This window comes from Rattus rattus, chromosome 2 (assembly GCF_011064425.1).
Source record: "Rattus rattus isolate New Zealand chromosome 2, Rrattus_CSIRO_v1, whole genome shotgun sequence".
Classification (NCBI taxonomy): Eukaryota; Metazoa; Chordata; class Mammalia; order Rodentia; family Muridae; genus Rattus; species Rattus rattus.
This window is the reverse complement of record NC_046155.1, coordinates 43668188-43687263: the sequence shown is the minus strand read 5'-3', so window position 1 is coordinate 43687263 and position 19076 is coordinate 43668188. Positions and strand designations below refer to the sequence as shown.

Here is a 19076-nt window from a genome sequence, read left to right as displayed (position 1 = left end):
TGGGAAGGTCAACTGTGGGGATCCAAAAAATAGAGGGCGCAGGGTACAAGGGCAAAGACCATGTGCTAGAGTTAGCAGGAGGCTGGACCAGGCCCAACCCAGCTTCTGGTCCAGTTTGCTCAGGGCCCACTCCTGGACAGTTTGTACTGGACAAAGTGGTACAACAACCAGAGCCTGGGGAGCAGCTCCCACTCTTTCATCTACTACGAGAACCTGCTCCTGGGGGTCCCGAGGTTGCGGCAGCTGCGGGTATGCAACGACTCCTGTGTGGTTCACGAAGATTTCCGGGAGGACATTTTGAACTGTTATGACGTCTACTCTCCGGACAAAGAAGATCAGCTCCCCTTTGGACCTCGCAACGGAACAGCGTGAGTGAGTCCCTGCCAAGAGCATAGGGCCACCCCTTTGAACTTGCCTGTCACTCCAGAGTGTGGGGAAAGACTTCTACTGAACTTAAGAAGACCTTGGGGGTGGGCACCTCTGGGGACTTGGGGACCTCTCTCTGAATCTCAACGATGATTCGTTGACACTCTTTGGCGTGTGTCATTCAGGTGTACAGGAGGCAGATTAGCAGAAAAGACACTGCCTCTGGCCTTGTCCCCACACACAGGGTGACAGTCCCATCCTTTCTTGAAGGCAGAGTCCCATGGGCGAAGGGGGGGGTGGGTGGTTCATGAGAGAAGTCCGTGGTTTGGAGAATTTGACTCTCTGGGATTTGATGTAGGAAGCAGCAAGGGATGGAAGATGGGTGAAGAATGAAGAGAGGAAAGGAAGAGGGTAGAGAGGATAGGTAAAGAGAGGTGTGGGTAGGAAAGAAATCAGGGGAGGAATGATGGGGGTGCTAGAACAAAGAATCCTGGGGTGGAAGCACAGGAACTGGAAAGATCATGCCCGGATTAATGGCCCAAGTGTTTCCTTCATGTAACTAGGCAACCTGGCACCAAGAGCGCATTCACCTAGCGGAAAAGAAACTTAGGTTTTGAGTTTCAGGACAATCGCCAAATAGCTGTCTTGGAACTCCCCAATCTTCATTTCCTCTGCTGCAAAATATGGACAGTGTTTTTCCTCTTTTCCCAAACAAGTTTAGTAAGAAAATAAATGACACATGTAAAGCATGTATTATATATGATATTATGTGCACTCTATGTGCTATCACCTATAGGGCATACAAGATATGCTTCTCACAAACGTATGTACCACATATAATATATGCACACATATACATGTATAGTACAGTACATATCTCTAGATACTCAGTGCATGTGGGCACTGTAAAGCCAGGCAATTCATAATTGCCTTACAGGGTGAGCGTTTAGCCTGGTTCTGACCTCTCGGCTCAAATGGCCTTTTCCCTTCTGGCAGGTGGACATACCATTCACAGAATGAGCTGGGGGGCTCCTCCCACTGGGGCAAGCTCACCAGCTACAGTGGAGGTGGCTACTACTTGGATCTTCCAGGATCCAGACAAGTCAGTGCGGAGGCCCTCCAAGGACTCCAGGAGGGACTATGGTTAGACAGGGGCACTCGTGTGGTCTTTATCGACTTCTCTGTCTACAATGCCAACATTAATCTCTTCTGTATTCTGAGGTAAGCGCCCTTTCTACACTGCACTCTCTGACCATGGTCCCTGGCTCATCTGATGTGCTTGAGACCTTTCCCCACCAGGTACCCTGTGCTGGGTGTGAGGAACCAGGGAAGGAGGAGGAGCTGCCTCAACCCAGTCCCTACTAGCTCCCTCGCCTTCCTCACAGACTGGTGGTAGAGTTCCCAGCCACAGGAGGGGCCATCCCGTCCTGGCAGATCCGCACGGTTAAGCTGATCCGCTACGTGAATAACTGGGACTTCTTCATTGTGGGCTGTGAAGTCATCTTCTGCATCTTCATCTTCTACTATGTGGTGGAGGAAATCCTGGAAATCCGCGTGCATCGGTTTCGCTACCTCAGCAGCGTCTGGAACATTCTGGACCTGGTGGTCATCTTGGTGAGGGACGTGGGACATTTTGGAGGGTGGAGAGACTCTGCCTTGATGGAGGTCTGAGTTCTTCCCTTTGGAGGCTCAAGCCCTCCTTTTGACTTACTACAAGCCCTGTGCTAAGCCTCTCAGAGAGAAAGGTTGGAGCCGCCTGGCCCAGACCTCGGGAAATCTTGCCTTACACGTCATCTTTCTCACCCGTGAATGGGCCCTCCTTTTTCCTTGTGTATCAGAATAGACCTGAATCTATTCTGAGTCTCTTCTGCTTTTTGTTCTAAGACCTAACCTCTTGAGAACCCTGCCATTCTCTTCTTGGTTTGAATACTCTGTTCCTTTCATTGGTATCTCCTTCTACTAACATGACACATTCATTCGGTTGTTTTATTTTTATATGTATTTGTGTGAATGCGTGTGTGTGTGTGTGTGTGTGCTTGTGCACATGTGCACACACAACACTGTGCTTACAGAGGTCCTATGGGAGTTGGCTCTCTCTCTCCACCATATGAGTCCCAGAGAGAGAGATCAAACAAAGCCAGGCGGCCAGGCTTGACAGCAAGCATATTTACCTGCTGAGCCATCTTGCTGGCCCACACATGGGTTTATTTTGGCCAAGGCTTAGGAGTGGTAGGGATGGAGGATATCATGTTCTTAGGCAGCTTTTCCCATAGTTCTTTACAACCAATGGCCCCAAAGCCTTCTCTTGGGCTTTTGGACATTGTAAAAGCTAGTGAAGATCCAGCAGATAATTTCTTCTGTCCTGGCTCTCCTCTGGGAGCTCATCTTTGAACATCCTTTAAGATCGCCTTGACTTCTCTGATACCCGCCCCCATGACTCCTCTGCGGCAGCTCGCCATCGTGGCTGTGGGGTTCCATGTATTCCGAACCCTGGAAGTGAACCGACTGATGGGAGAGCTCCTACAGCAGCCAGACACGTATCCAGACTTTGAGTTCCTGGCCTTCTGGCAGACTCAGTACAATAACATGAACGCGGTCAACCTTTTCTTTGCTTGGATCAAGGTACCGGGGACTTGCCTCCCAGCCCTGCCCCCAGGCCCTCTCCCCCTAGGCGGATCTCCTCCTTCTCATTTCGTGTGTTACGGTCAGTGGCCTCCATCCGTTCTGTGCTCTTCATCTTTTCTCTTTCCCGTGTTTCACCGCGGCCCCTGCAGATATTCAAGTACATCAGCTTCAACAAGACCATGACCCAGCTCTCCTCCACCCTGGCTCGCTGTGCCAAGGACATCCTGGGTTTCGCCATCATGTTCTTCATTGTCTTCTTCGCCTACGCCCAGCTCGGCTACCTGCTTTTCGGGACCCAAGTAGAAAGCTTTAGCACTTTCGTCAAGTGCATGTACGTGTCCTGTCCCCACCCTTGGGTCCCTCAACCTCCAGCTTCCGGGCTTTGTGTGACCGTGGGGAAGAAGGGAAAGTGTACGGGTGCATCAATGCTTAAAAAGTATCTGAGCATGTCCGGGTGTGCTCGCAAGTAATTCTCCCACCTGCTGTTGTCTGTTACGTTGGGTGTGCTGTATAAGGTGCACTGAGGGGTCTGTTTATGGTTAGGAGAGTGGGGTGGGGTATGGATTGGGGCAAATGTTGGCTAGGTTCTGTGTGAAGCCCAGGTCTCTGGTCTCTCAGTTTCACTCAGTTCCGGATAATCCTCGGGGATTTTGACTACAACGCCATCGACAATGCCAACCGAATCCTGGGCCCTGTGTACTTCGTCACCTATGTCTTCTTCGTCTTCTTTGTGCTCCTGGTGAGGGTCCCTCTGTGGGCTGCTGACATAGAGGGTCTTCAAGGTTGGGGTTTGACCCCATATGTCTCCCACTTAGGATTATAGCTGGTTTCTCACAGCATAGGGAAAGTCCATATGTGTGGTTTTCTGGGAGCCAGTTAATGTAGCAATGATACCAGATGGCCAGGTGGTGTGTATACAGGAAATTCCAGAGTCTTCCAGGAAAACCAACTCCTCATCTTCCAAGGACAGGAAGGGGAGGGGTGCCTTATGAGGAGAAGCAGAGACCTCTGGAGGCTTCTGTATCTGTTTTCTAAGAGACCCTTTCCTCTGGGGATCTCCTGGTGGCTTGTACTACCAATGTTTGGTGGTCATTTCCTCTTCTTGCCATCGGAGAAATATCTGGAATCTATTTCTTTTTAATTCTTAAAGATTTATCTTATTTTATGTGTGTGCGTTTTGCTTGCATATATGTTCACACACCATCATAAGTGCCAAGTTATCTCTCTAAGGTCCCGAGTCTGATTTTTATTAATATTAAGAGAAGGTGTTCTTATTTGATTAACTGAAGGAGACACAGGCCTGGAATTGACATCGATGGTAAAGAAGAGAGCACGTGTGTACCATCACATTGAAAAACTGATGACTTTAGTGATTGCTGGGCCCTGTTATAGGTTAGGTCCACACCGCATGCTGTGACAGCTTGGTGTTTATTGTAGTGTCTGAGAATGAGAAACCGCAGATCAATGAGCAAACATGGTCATTGACACGCGCCAAAAGGAAGACTTTCAGACTCTTGAGAGGCAGGTATGGGTGGAATTGAGTACTGAGGTTGAAAACATATGTGTGGAACTTAGGGTAAGAGGGCTCAGGGCTTTTAGTGGGTTCGAAGGTGAAAACCTAGGTCACAAGTGAGGCATGATGGGGTAAGTCAAAGCAGGTAGCTCTCTGTGAGTCTGAGGCCAGCCTGGTCTGCATAACAAATTCTAGGATAGTCGGGGATATATAGAAAGATCCTGCCTCAAAAGCCAAAAGCAACCATGTCCCTACTTTATCCTTTAGAACATGTTCCTGGCCATCATCAACGACACATATTCAGAGGTCAAGGAGGAGCTGGCTGGCCAGAAGGATCAGTTGCAGCTTTCTGACCTCCTGAAACAGGTGACTACGTCCTCTCTTTCCATAGCATCTCTACATCCAGGTTTGGTTCTGAGGCGCTGTGCCGTGGTGGACTGTTCTTGATTGGTGCAGGAGCCTGTGCTCTTGAATGCCTTTGACTTGTACCAGGGGCTTGATATCTTCAGTTGGGGGCGGGAGGAATGGTGCTGAGGACCCTGTCAGCACTTCTGCCCACTTCCTCTCCCTTTCAGAGCTACCGCAAGACCCTACAAAGGCTGCGTCTGAGGAAAGAGCGGGTTTCAGATGTGCAGAAGGTCCTGAAGGGCGGGGAGCCGGAGATCCAGTTTGAAGGCTTCACCAACACCTTGAGGGAGTGAGCAAACGGAGATCCAACAACCTTCTTTGATATTGGTCTAAAAGTTTGTGATCCCCAACTTTGCTGATACGCCTTGGTCTATGGACCTCTGATCTTGACTTAGGGGCTCCTGATCCCTGACCATAGTCTATACAAATTCTGGGCCTTGGTGAGCAACTCTTACACCTAATAGAACAAACAGTGTAATTACCCTATTATTATATATACTCCACCCAAAATATTGGGTAAATATATCGTAAGGTCCCTCTGTGGACCAGGCATGAACAGGAAGTGACGTAATTAAATGAGACAAAAATCTTTGTCTCCTAGGAGCCCAAAGGCACGCATGCAAATAAGCCAAGACACAAAGTTCAAGAACAGAAGTGAGGGGTTGGGGATTTAGCTTAGTGGTTAGAGCGCTTGCCTAGCAAGTGCAAGGCCCTGGGTTCTGGTCCCCAGCTCCAAAAAAAAAAAAAAAAAAACAGAAGTGAGGGAAGAGTGGGAGGCATGGACCAAAGAGGGTTAGCGATCCTTTTTGAGATTAAAGGGAGGCTTCCAGGAAGAGGTGTTGACTGGAAAGGAGTTTGTAGAATGCCTAGCTTACGAGTGGACAAGCCGAGGAAGGCCAGTGTGATAGCTGAGCATTGTTAAGCCTTCAAGTGAATGGTGAGGTACAGGAGGGACTGAGAGGGCCATGTCAGGAAAGGCCTTGAACATCACCACTGGATCCGAGGAATAGGATGCTTATTGGGGCTTTAAAAGCAGGGAATCTCGGATGTGCACTTCCTATCCATTTTGTTAGTTTTGACCTGGGTCTCACTTGAGGGCCAAGGTTCCTCTCGGACTGGATTTGATTCTTCCTCCACCACCAGCTTCTCAAATACCTAAGAATCATAGACATCTTCCACCACGCTCGGGTATTATTCATTAAAAATATTAATTATTCTGTTTATGGAGGATAGATTTCTAGACCTGTGGTGATGGCATCTGGTTGTCCAGGGGCAAAGAAATGGAATAATCTGTGTCTAAGATCCTGAGGTCCGGGGTAGAGCGCTTGCCTAGGAAGCGCAAGACCCTGGATTCAGTCCCCAGCTCTGAAAAAAAAAAAAAAAAAAAAAGCAAGATCCTGAGGTCCTAACTTAGCCAGTAAGAGCCGGCTGTGAGGGAGACACGAAAGAACTCGTTGGGGGCTAGAATCACAAGACCCTGAAGATCCTGGCTTCTCCATGTGATCCTCTTCTTTTCCAGAAAGCAACATGCAGAGATCAAGACAAGAGTCCGGTGAAGGGGCTGGGAGGCCACGTTTGAGTGGTTACAGTTGCTTCAACCCCTTGTTCTTCTTAGGCTGGGGCACGCAGAGCGTGAGATCTCTGAGCTCTCGGCTGCCTTCACCAGGTTTGATCGGGATGGGGATCGCATACTGGATGAGGAGGAGCAGGCCCAGATGCGACAGGGGCTGGAAGAGGAGAGGGTAAGCAGGATGGTTTGGTGGGGAAGAAGTAAATACACATCACTTGCGTGCCCTCCCTCCCCACCACACCCAAGCCAAACCCAAGTTGAGTGTCCTCGCAAATGAGTGAGAACCAACTCACCAGTATAATGGTTCTCAAACTGCTGTATATTAAATATTTGGGAGAGCCTTTAAACCTCAGTCCCCATGTCCTAGAGCAATCAGATGGGAAAACTCTGGGCGGTAGGGCTAAAACATTAGAACTTTATAAGATCTGCTACGTGTTTCCACCATACTGCCGAGGTTCAGAACCATTGCTCTGCAAGAGGGACCAGTTCCCAAGATAATTCTTGATAATCCTCTATGAGATTTGTTTTCTTGGAATTTTAAAATTGATCCCACTATGCCTGCTCCATGCCTATTAAATGGAAGTCAGAAAATCGAAGGGCAGTGTTCCCAGACATAAGGAGGACGAACAGAGAACAGAAGCTCAAGCCTGGGACTGTGATTCACAGCAGAGGCTGGATCAAAAGCCGGGGACTCTCCAGACTCATCTTCTCCCCTCTAACATCCGACTTCCCGATCAGATGACCCTCAGTGCTGAGATTGAGAACCTAGGCCGGTCTGTTGGCCACAGCCCACCAGGTGAATTGGATGCAGAGGCTGCCAGAGGACGAAGCTGGGTCTCTGGAGAAGAATTCGACGTGTATGTAAAGGCAGGGACTCAGGGCTGTGACATCTTCTTTTGAGATTCTTTCCACAATTCCCAATGCCCTTTGCTGGTCCAGCGGGAGTTTCTGTTCCCCTGTGACCCCTCCCTGTAAGCTTGAGCCTTGCCTTCCTCATTCTCATCCAGACAAACACCATTGTATTGTCCCTAATGCAACACCCCCGTGCACACCCAGACACCATTTCTGTTCCCTTGTTCTCTCTCAAACCCTACTCAGGCTCACAAGGAGAGTTCTGCAGCTGCAGCGTGTTCTGGAAGGAGTTGTGTCCCAGGTTGATGCCCTGAGCTCAAAGCTGAAGATGCTGGAGAGGAAAGGGGAGTTGGCTCCCTTCCCAGGAATGGCAAGTGCCCTCCAGTTGGGTCCTCTTGAGTTATTTTTTTTTAAGATTTATTTATTTATTTATTTATTTATTTATTTATTTATTTATTTATTTATTATATGTAAGTACATTGTAGCTGTCTTCAGACACACCAGAAGAGGGCATCCGATCCCATTACAGATGGTTGTGAGCCACCATGTGGTTGCTGGGATTTGAACTCAGGACCTCTGGAAGAGCAGCCAGTGCTCTGAACCACTGAGTCATCTCTCCAGCCCTCCAGCCCTCCTCTGGTTTCTTTACAGCTGGGGTCCATTTTATTTTCTGGATGGGGAGGGAGGGACATTCTAGAACAACCCAAGGAGTAATGCTCACAGTGGTCGTTTCTCCGTGGAGGTGGGGTGGAAGACAGGTCCAGAAAGTTGCTTATGCCATCCTATAGATTACCTTGACCTAGGAGGGTCTTTGATTTGTTATGATCAGCTATGAAACTATGAAAGAATAGACTGCGTATAAGCAAACAACTGAAGTATATTTCTCACCATCTGGGAGGCTGGGAGGTCCAAGGTCAAGCGACTCACAGATTCAGGAGCTGGTGTAAGCCAGCTTCTTGCTTCATAGGCCACTCAGTTGATGTAGTCTCGTGTGGTGGGAGGAAAGGGGGGGGGCACTAATTCCCTTTTTAAAGGCTCCACCCTCATGACCTTCTCACCCACCCACCCCCAAGGGCTTCACTTCCTTATATTGTCACATTGGGGATTTGGATGTCAGCACAAGATTTTGGAGACACAAACATCTGTCTATAGCAACCTAGGTTCTTTGTTAATAAGTTTCAGAGAAAAAGAAATTCCCCTTCAAACGAGCTATTGTTTTTTCTTCCAACAGGAGGAGTCAACTGTCTGGGAGAACCCTTATAATCCATCCTAGTTGTCACTCCAGCCCCCTTGGGAGTTCAGGGTGGGCAAGAGGATGGAAAGGGGGTCCTAAAGTAACAGACGGCAAGTTCTTCTCTCTATGCCTTCCCACAAGCCTCGTCTCTACCCCCTGCCCCTTTGTAGGGCAGCATGTCTCATGAGAGCTGCTATGGAATTCCACCCTGTATCTGGCCTTCTGAGTCAATGCTATGCGTGTAGCCGGGCAGTATGCTTAGGCTTGTCCCTCGGTGTTTCTGTATGTAGTTGCACAGCTCTGTAAAGTAGCATTTCCTACCTGGCCTCTCTCTTCCTGGGCACTTACTTCTGCTGTAATGATTGACACCAACAACAAACAAGAAAAGGGAGGAGACAGCCAGGACTTTCCTGAGGAACTCAGGCAGCCATGATGAGTCAAAAGGTAGAATCTCAAAGAGTAGGTGATGGAGTAGGATACATTCCAGTAACTCTTACCCTTCCCCAGTGTGTCAAGATATCTACCATTGGCATGCATGGTTGTGTGTAGGGGGTTTTCCCTTTCCCCATGGAGTTTCCCTGTAAAGGAGAAAAGGAAGTTGTAGAGGAAAGAAGATACTAGTGTGTTGAGATTCCAACAGAGGAGTTAAGAGTGACCCCCTCCAGGGTGAAGCCAGTGAAGGCTCTTCTGGAGGACCTGCCTTCTGATTCTGGTGTTCCACTGACTACTTGGAACCAAGGAGACTTCAAACCTGGAATCAAACAGAACCTGAAGGAACCAAGCAAGAGATGGTGTCAGGACTCACTGATCTTTGGACTAATGTGTGGTGGTCTCTGGCTCTATTCATCCCAGGACAATGTGAGGTTCCATGGTGATTTATCAATAAAACTCTTTAGAAAACCAGGTCTTTGCATTTCCTTCTGGGGTTATTGAGAGAAGACAGAAGGATAGAAACATAAGACATCATATACGCTCTCTGGACCGTACAGAGTAGGAGTTATGTCAATGTCAGGGAGCTTGGTTCTCTCAGGATTCTTAAAATAAGAAGCCCTGGCTCATAGGAGTGTTTGTAGATTCGATGATTATTCTATAGAAAACAGTGGAGACAAGGCACCTAGGGAGAATCAGTCTTCAGAGAAGAGATAGGTTTGGAAGGTTTATGGGCAGGTGCAGCTGTGGGGTGGGTGTGTGGGTGTGTGTGTGTGTGTGTGTGTGTGTGTGTGTGTGTGTGTGTGTGTGTGTGTGCAGAAGAATGAAAGCACAAGTGGCTGGAGGATAACCAAGACTAAGTAAAAAAATACTCTTACACCAAGATTTTGGGTACCCAGGAGCCTGCATCCTGAAAACTCTTACACACCTCTTTCCCCCTCTCCGGTGACTTTCCTTCCCTCACAGTCTACACCTTCCATTGATCTTAGTACACGTTTCTCATTCGTCACCGTCACTCCCGCCTCTTCTCATCCCCCAAGCATTCTGTAAACCTATGAGACTTGTGCAACAACTAAGTACAATCAACAAAACCTATGTGTCAACAACATTGGAAGCTTCCTTCAAGAAAGGTCCTTTCAATTAAATATTAGGGGCTAGCTTGTACTTCAAGAGATATGAGTCAGTGAGTTGATATTAGTTCAAGGCTATGGGAAAGGTAAGGGGAGAGCATTTAGGATCAAGAATCAAGGCCGAAATCTTGTGGGAGACAGCTTGCAAAAGTGTGGAGCCCCTGAGCAATTCTTTGGTGAACAAAACATGTCAGGGTCCTGGTGGCTGGGGAAGAGGCCACCTCTCTCCAATAACTTCAGCTGACAAGTTATGGGTTCACTCTGGAGCCACAACCCAAGACAAGCCATGGCTGGTACAAGTGACCATTCTAGAGTGTGGCTGCAGAGACGAACGCATTGCTAGCACCAGGTACTGTGATCTCAGCCTCCGGCTAATTCGCAATAGCCTTAGCTTTAGTTCCGGTTTCATGCTTGGACTTTGTTAAAAGGTCATTCTCTGAGGTGTGACTTGGGCATAGACGACCAAAGCAAGGAAGCTGCGAGCAGGCGGCAGGGCGGAGCTCCCGCGGGGCGCACGCGCAGACTCCCCTAGAACCGGAAGCAGCCTTGGGTCGGGCATGGCGGCGGCTGCGGAGGGCGTCCCGACGACGCGACGGGAGGAGCCGCCTAGAGGTACTACCCGGGCGTGGATGGAGATGTGGCAGATGGTGGGGAAGCTGGGTCCGGATGCGGGAACCGGCGTACCTGTCTGCCGCGTCAGGGCACTGAGGTGCAAGACTAGCTCCTGAGCAAGGGAACAGAGTTGGTGCTTCAGGTGGGCGGGTGCGAGGGGAGGGCGTTGGGATGATGTCAGGAGCACCAGTAGGGAAGGACATTGGAACAGTCCGCTTCGGCTGGATTAGGTCTGAGTGTAGGACATTTACTCTTCAACCCCCACCTCCTCCTTGGCAGACGATGCTGCGGTGGAGACAGCTGAGGAAGCAAAGGAGCCTGCAGAAGCTGACATCAATGAACTCTGCCGGGACATGTTCTCCAAAATGGCCACATATTTGACTGGGGAACTGACAGGTGAGAGAGACGCAGTCCCTTCTGGCTGATCCCGCTTGTGTAATTGCATTTGGCTTCGCAGAAACCTGAGAAGTGCTTCTGCAGCCTTTGTCAGTCCGTGGTTGAATGGGAGGAAAGGAACCGCCGGGGAGGTGTATTTTAAGCACAGTTGTGAAGGAAATGGAAATTGGGGAAATAAGCACGCATTTGATTAGATCAGAAAGTTAGTCTGAAGATTTGGTGACCCGCCCTTGGGACATGGTTAGATTTTAGTTCAGTGACCCTGCACCTGTGTCTGAGGTCTGAGGCAGAAAACAGAGTCTGGACCTTGTGGGGTATCGTAAGAGCTTACTTACACTGTTTCACTTCTCCTTGAAGAAAATTACACTTTGTGTTTGTGTGCAAAGGTGTGTGTGTGTGTGTGTGTGTGTGTGTGTGTGTGTGTGTGTGTGTGTGTAAGGTTTAGAACAACTTGTGAGAGTTGGTTCTCTTCTTACACAATGTAGGCTACTAGGACCACACTCAGGCTTGGTAGCAAGTGCCTTCTCACAGGCCCCATCCCCAGAAATGATGTTCACATCAATTTGTGAGACAGGATCAATGAGGAAAGGCTTAGTAGAGAAGTTGGGCGGGGACAGGGGCGGGGGCAGGGGCAGGGGCGGGGGCGGGGCAGGGGCTGTCAGTTGCTGATTTCTCAGCCTGATCATTCACTTTTGAGCAAGAGAGGTCAAGTAACAAAATCCAGATTGGTGGGTTCTCCTCACAAATTCTAAAGTTTGTTTGTAGTAACTTACTTTGTAGGGCTCTACTTGACTAGAGTTTTAAAAAGACGGCATGATTTGGTTTGGTTTTATGATCTCGTGGCCCTTGCCGGTTAGCACTGGTCTTGTTCTGTTGTTTTTGCCTTCGTTGTAGTTTAGAGATGTAGTTTTCTGTACCAGTGCCTTAGAACTAGTAGAGAGTGCTGGGCTGGGAGAGCGCATACTCCTCTGAGGAGGGGAATGACTTCCTTGTGTGTTTATTATAAACGCTCGTATTACCCCGCCCATACACATTCTTTTCCTGGCTTCCAAGTATGTGGCCCTTGTTTTTAGAGAGATTATTATTTGAAAGCCTCGAGAACAAATGTGGAGGAGAGAGACTAGAAACAGAGGAGCAGTTGTCCAGAAAGTATTGGGAGTCTGAGGCAAAATGAAGATAAGAATGGGAAGGAGAGTTTGGGGTGAACACATGACAGACATAGACTTTGTCCGGTATTGAGCAGGCGAAGGTACTTGTAAGGTTTTAAGTGGGGGTAGGACCAACAACCAAGATGGGGAAGCTGACAAGAGGAACAGTGTTTCTGTGGGAAACTGAGTTCTGGCCCAGCTGTTTGTAGCCGTTACTGGAACACCCAGGTGGATGCCTGGTGTATCTGAGTCTGGAGCTGAGACTGGTCTTTGCAGAGGAGGCACCAGCATGGTGGTGTGGGTGGAGACTACACAGAAAGATCGCTAAGGAAGAACTTATAGGGGGACCTCTTCTGGACCTAGATTCTGGAGAGGGAAATGGAGCAGTTCATTTTGAGTTGCTGGGGACTGAGCCCAGGGGCTTGGCATAGGCAAAGTGATTGCTTTGTCCAGCGAGCTACATTTGCAGCCCCAAGTAATCTGTCTTTTTAGATAATTACTTAAAATTCTAAAGTTTCTAAGTGCTTATCAAAGTTAAACCAGTGTTATTTCTCCCTGTTGTCATGCTTACTTGGACAGATGCTTTTAAAGAAAAACCGTGATTTACTAATTGGGCGCTCGTGCATTGTATAGCTTATGCGTGGAGGTTGGAGGACAGACAGCTTTGGGGAGTCAGTTCCCTCCTTTCACCCTGTGGGTTCTGGGGATGGATTGCGCACAAGCATGATGAGCTGAATTCTGGGCAGGTAGAGGTAGAAGGATTCCTGCAACTTGTTGGCCAATCTAGGTAAATAGGTAAGATCCACTTTCAGTGAGAAATCTTGTCTGAAAAAAATAAAGTAGATAGCAGTTGAGAAAGACTCATTGACCTCTAGTCTGCACACACCTACATGTATACACACACACACACACACACACACACACACACACACACACACACACAGACACACACACTAGTTGATACCATATGTACATACACACATATCTACTTATAAGGTTTATATCTCTAGCTGATGCTGTATATATTATGAGAAGATCCTCCAAGTTACATTATAATATATATTCATACGAATATATATATATATATATGTATTTTATAATTTAATTTTCTTGAGCACAGGGTTTCTCTGTGTAGCCCTGGCTGTTGAGGAACTCACTCTATAGACCAGACTGGCTTCAAACTCACCAAGATCCACTTGCTTTAGCCTCTCAAGTGCTGGGATTAAAGTTGTGTGCTGTCACTGCTTGACTTATTTTTTTTTATACTACAGAAATACCAAGACGATTTCACCTCTCTTTTCTTAGACAAGACTTAGACAAGAGTGTATTGTTTTCTTTTCTAACCATGACACAAACTCTTTCTGGACCCTGCTTAGTTGAGTTCGCTGGTTACTGCCTCAGTTTCTACTCCGACATTCGGGGTATAGGCTAAGTATAAATGCCGTGGATTGAGAGCAGCCTGCTCTCTTGACATTTCCTGGGGTCCTCCCTTGAACTCTGCATTCCCTTCCTACACTCCTTTGTATTCTGTATTCCAGTAACTACTGACAAATTAAAGGTCTCCCACCTTCTGCTTGTTTTAAAGCCACCAGTGAAGACTACAAACTCCTGGAAAATATGAATAAGCTCACGAGCTTGAAGTACCTTGAAATGAAAGACATTGCTATAAACATCAGCAGAAACCTGAAGGACTTAAACCAGAAATGTGAGTACTCAGATGCAGCCGGCGCTCCTCCTGCTTCATGTTCCTTAGTGCTTAGAGCCCAAGAGCAGGGCACAGGGTATCAATCGCTGCCTCCAGGGAGCTCCCGGTGCAGAAAGCCTGACGGAGCAAGGAGGCTTTCTTCCATCCTGAAGGGGGGTGTGCGTCTGCTTCTAAACCTTGCTTTTAGTCACTGTATTCCTAGGAGAGTGGACAGCTGAGAGTCTAGTGAATTTGATTTAACAGTGAAATCCACGAAGGACTATTTTATAAGCCCCAAATCTACACATTGAGAATGCTAATTTAAGCTGGGTGTGGCAACATGGGCCTTTACTCTCAGCACTCAGGAAACAGAGGCAGGGAATATCTGTGGGTTTGAGGACAGCCTGGTCTACCAAATGAGTTCCAGAACAGCCAGGGCTACATAGTGAAACCCTGTTATTAGAGGAGAAAGAAAGAAAGAAAGAAAGAAAGAAAGAAAGAAAGAAAGAAAGAAAGAAAGAAAGAAAGGAAGGAAGGAAGGAAGGAAGAAAGAAGAAAAAGAAAAAGAAAGAAAGAAAGAAAGAAAGAAAGAAAGAAAGAAAGAAAGAAGGAAAGAAAATACTAATATAGAGTGGTCTGAAAAAAATGCCCTTTGACACTAGGACATCCTTGATGTGGGCACGGCCAAGATGCAGACTCAGTAGCAGAAGGATTGCTTAAGGAATAAGTGCTTTACTGGGAAGGAAAACCAGAAGAGGAAATGACTTGCTTTTCCTGGGTTACTGATGTACCCCCTAAGCCAGCCGTGTCTTCCTAGGGCGAGCATCTGCCGTCTGCCCGGGTCTTTGTTAGGCTCAGCAGGACAGACTCTAGCTTTCTGACTTTCTCCTCTTTCACTATACTTGCCGACCATACTTGGACATGCGCTTTGTGTTTCAAGATGCCGGACTGCAGCCATATCTGGATCAGATCAACGTGATTGAGGAGCAGGTGGCAGCTCTCGAGCAGGCAGCCTACAAGTTGGATGCTTATTCAAAGAAACTGGGTAACCGTTTTTTACTCGTATCGTGATCCTTTAGGTTTGTTTTATAAACATTTTGCCGTTTGTGTATGTTTGTGTACTATGAGAGTGTGCAGTGCTTGTGGAGGTTGGAAGCGGGCATCGGATCCCCTGGAATTGGAGTTAGAAGTGGGTCCGAGCTGTCATGTGAGTCAGGAATTGAACCCCTCCTCTGGAAGAACATCGAGTGCTCCTAACCGTTGAGCAACCTCTCCAGCCCCTCTGTTTGATTTGATTAAAGAATACTTGATAAGTATGGTGATGCACATCTGTAAGCCCGGTACTCCCGAAGCTGATGCAGGAGGATTGTAAATTCGTATTCAGGTCAGGTTATACAATGAATGTCTCAAATAAATAAATAAATAAATAAATAAATAAATAAATAAATAAATAAAACTTGAGGAATTAAATATGTACTAAGTAGCATTTTCTGTAGTTATTGATTTAATAGTACTATTCTGAATGATTTGCATATACTGTATACTTTATTCCCTATGAGGTGATTTTTGGGGTTTGTTTGTTTGTTTGTTTTGGTTTTTTTTTTTGGTTTTTCCAGACAAGGTTTCTCTGTGTATCCCTGACTGTTCTAGAACTAACTTTGTTGACCAGCCTGGCCTCAAATTCACAGATATCCACCTGCCTCCGTATCCCAAGCACTATGCTTAAAGGCTTTCATCGATATGCCAGACACCTTTTAAGATGTTTTTAAAACTCCCCACTCTCTGGGGAAGGTGGCTGTGGTTTCAGAGGCAAAGCTGGTGAAGCTCATGGAGGAGCCGTAAGCCAGCTGCCTGTCACAGGGCGGAGCTCTCTGCTGTGCTTCACCGCGGCAAAGGAGAGAGTGGTTTGTAAGTCACCACTCAGCAGAGTAGTGATCAACAGTCAGTTTCACTGTTCACAGTTACATCTGGGAACCTCACCATACAGGAAGCATCACACCAAAGGCTTTGAGGTTTTAAAGGCCAAAGAAAGGGCTTGGGTGTGGTGGCACATGCCTGTAATCCCTTGGGAGGTGGAGGCAGAAGATCAGGAGTTCAAGACTAGCCAGCCCAGGCTGTTTGAAAATCCGTTACAAATAGCAACAACAACAACAACAACAACAACAACAACAAAATCATAGTACTGGGCTTATTTGATGACATTTTAAATCTCTTTAGGTTTTTGTATCTTTCCAAATCGCTTTCCTGAAATGAGAGATAACAATAAGAACATAAGGGGCTGGAGAGATGGCTCAGGGGTTAAGGGCACTGACCGCTCTTCCAGAGGTCCTGAGTTCAAATCCCAGCAACATGGTAGCTCACAACCTTCTGTAATGGGATCTGATGCCCTCTTCTGGTGTGTCTGAAGAGAGTGACACTGTACTCACATGTATAAAATAAATAAATAAATAAATAAATAAATAAATAAATAAAAAAAATAAATAAATAAATAAATCTTAAAAAAAAAAGAATAGAAAGACCAGGAATGCAGCTCAATTGATGGAGGACCTACTTGTCATTCATGACGTCCTAGGATTAAGAATAGCAAATCCTAATCACCAGGACATGAAGGATGCGATGTCCTGGGCATGTATGCAGCACTGGACAGTCAGGGCATGGTCGTACATGTCTGTAATTCCAGCACTAAGGATGGAGAGGCAGGACAATTGGAAGGTTGAGGGCATCCTCAGCTTCGCAGTGAGTTTGAAGCAGCCGGAAGTTTGTGAGACCTGTGTAGGCTGTGTGGATGTAGGGTATAGGGCTAGGGAGGAAAGAGGTGAGATAAACATAAAAACAGAAATGTATCCATACTTCTTGAGCGTTCCAGACTGGTTCCTGGGTACCTGGGATTGTTCCTGGAAGGTAGTTTCTAAAATGTAGTAAGGTTGCCAGCAGGGCCAGTGCCAGTGGACCCTGCTACATTCCGTCTGAGCAATCTGAACCTGTGCTCTTATACAGTTAGAACTTCGTGTGTGAGGTTTGGGCTCACAGCCAGTGTTTACGTTTGACCCCTCGAAGTGGTGCAGATCTGTGATCTCTGTATCTGTGCAGATGATGAGGCTGAAGCGGGTATATAACGGGTATATTTGAACTTGCTTGAAAATCTAACTAAAAAGTATCTTTGTGAGCAGTAGTGTTCAAAGACACAATTCCTGTTCTTCCTCAAATAGAAGCCAAGTACAAGAAGTTGGAGAAGCGATGAGAATCGTGTTCGTGTGTCTCAAGTGTTTTTTAATACGGAAGTTGTTTTATAACCACTAAATCCTGAGGCTGACAATCATCACAGTTCCTCAGAAGAAAACTGCTGGTTAATCCCAAGACCACGCGATACCACAGATGAACTGGAGGGCTGCGGCTGTCCTGGAGTCTCCTCTGAGGTGGTACCTCTCAGAAACTCACACCCAGAATGCCTCACCGTTTACTTGAATGCTTCATCATCCATCCATTATGGAGACTCTAGAGTTCAGGGCATACCTGGGCTTGCCAGTAGAGTCCAGGGAGGGGACCTGCTTTCCCTGGTATTGGGCAATTAGCACGTTATTTTCTAAAATGGCTGTTTTGTTCGTTTTGTTTTCTACTGATGATATAATGTATTATTAACAAGATTCTAAATTAAAAAGGAAAACAAAACAAATATGGGGTTTTTTTTTTGTTGTTGTTGTTTTTTTTTTGCAACTTATTGCTACCTGTGTGGCGGTAATTCGCCTTCCGATGATACTGCAAATAACACAAAGTCCTAAAACAGTTCCAAGCCAGATCTTAAAGACTGAGAAGGAATGAAGGGGGTATTTCAGTAGCTCAGTATAGGAGAGTTCCCTCCACCTGACTCTTCCTCCAATCAGGGTCTGATCCCCAGCCTTGAATGTGCTACACAAGGGCTCCACTAGGGAGCTGTTCCCCCCTGCCCCTTCACTTTTTATTCTGAAGCTAGGACTCCAAGGCCTCAACCTGTAGGTCAAGAACCCACATATCAGATTATAATTCATAACAGTAGCAAAATAACAGTCATGAAGTAGCAGTGAAATAATTATATGGCTGGGGGTTGCCACAATAGGAACTGTATTAAAGGGCTCAGTTTTAGGAAGGCTGAGAACCACTGCTCTAAGGAATTCAGTAGGCTTCAACTTTGCCACCTCCTGCTTCAATTCAGCCTCCTCAGAAGCTGAGCTCACAATTTCTTGTTTCTTTTTACTTGAGTCAGATGTGTAGGGGTGAGATGATACCTTTATATCTGGTCCGTTCTGGAAATGTGAGAGACAAGTGTGTGTGTGTGTGTGTGTGTGTGTGTGTGTGTGTCTGTGTGCATGCATGTGTGTTAGATAGAAAAGCAGGGAGAGCATTTATACATAAGTATTTTGTAACATATTTCCTACTGGTATCTATGGGGTGAGAGGAATTTTGGAGAACTCAATTGCCTAAAAACCTCAGATGATAGGGGTTAATAAAGAACCGGTTGGATTGTGAAGCAACATTATTACCTTATCTACAGTAGCATGCTATTATCTAGCCTAATATTCTCCATGTCATTCCCAAGTGTGGTAGTTTGAATAAGAATGGCCCCTATGGGCTCATATATTTGAACCCACAGGGAATAGCACTATTTGAAAGGATTAGAAGGGCTATCAGGTGTGGGCACAGAGGAAATGTGTCACTAGAAGTGGGCTTTAAGATTTCAAAAGTCCATGCCAAGCCCAGTGACTCCCTGTGGATCAGGAAGTAGTTCTCAACTACTCTAGCATCATGTCTGCCTACAGGTGGCCATGCTTCCTGCCATGATGATAATGGACTAAACCTCTGAAACTAAGTAGGCCCCCAATTAAAGGCTTCCTTTTGTGAGAGTTGCCTTGGTTATGGTGTCTCCTCCCAGCACTGGAACAGTGACTAGGTTACCAAGAGAGGTTATTTCTGCTTCTACTTCTCCTGGCTGTCTTAGACTGTAATCATTTATCCTTATTTCTCTGGTCTGTAATGGGCATGGGCCTTTTATTTAAATAGGATGTATGTGTCTGTTTTGTCTGCACATATATATGTGCATTACGTGTGTACCTGGTGTCTATGGAGGTCAGAAGA

General features: G+C 46.8%; 2 protein-coding genes across 5 annotated transcripts in view; both read left to right on the top strand.

Annotated features, from left to right (window-relative positions):
* The window catches only part of Pkd2l1 (polycystin 2 like 1, transient receptor potential cation channel), a 35806-nt gene extending 27199 nt beyond the window's left edge, over positions 1 to 8607 (top strand). The window contains exons 4-15 of the mRNA XM_032895505.1: positions 115 to 368; positions 1363 to 1587; positions 1752 to 1980; positions 2818 to 2988; positions 3141 to 3322; positions 3610 to 3730; positions 4772 to 4870; positions 5080 to 5201; positions 6528 to 6654; positions 7221 to 7339; positions 7581 to 7704; positions 8566 to 8607. Of these exons, the coding sequence (XP_032751396.1) occupies positions 115 to 368; positions 1363 to 1587; positions 1752 to 1980; positions 2818 to 2988; positions 3141 to 3322; positions 3610 to 3730; positions 4772 to 4870; positions 5080 to 5201; positions 6528 to 6654; positions 7221 to 7339; positions 7581 to 7704; positions 8566 to 8607 (1815 nt within the window). The remainder of the gene's footprint in view (positions 1 to 114; positions 369 to 1362; positions 1588 to 1751; positions 1981 to 2817; positions 2989 to 3140; positions 3323 to 3609; positions 3731 to 4771; positions 4871 to 5079; positions 5202 to 6527; positions 6655 to 7220; positions 7340 to 7580; positions 7705 to 8565) is intronic.
* Positions 8608 to 10632: 2025 nt separating this feature from the next.
* Positions 10633 to 17638, top strand: Bloc1s2 (biogenesis of lysosomal organelles complex 1 subunit 2). 4 transcript variants are annotated; one of them, XM_032892039.1, is made up of 5 exons: positions 10633 to 10739; positions 11019 to 11135; positions 13869 to 13988; positions 14908 to 15012; positions 17293 to 17638. In XM_032892039.1, the coding sequence occupies exons 1-5, from the start codon at positions 10685 to 10687 to the stop codon at positions 17316 to 17318; spliced, it is 423 nt and encodes a 140-aa protein (XP_032747930.1). In that variant the 5' UTR covers positions 10633 to 10684; the 3' UTR covers positions 17319 to 17638. The 4 variants fall into 4 exon arrangements, with proteins under 4 accessions (XP_032747930.1, XP_032747927.1, XP_032747928.1 ...); XM_032892036.1 differs by having other exon boundaries at positions 17177 to 17638; XM_032892037.1 differs by having other exon boundaries at positions 14908 to 15046; positions 17177 to 17638.
* The last annotated feature ends 1438 nt before the right edge of the window (positions 17639 to 19076 follow it).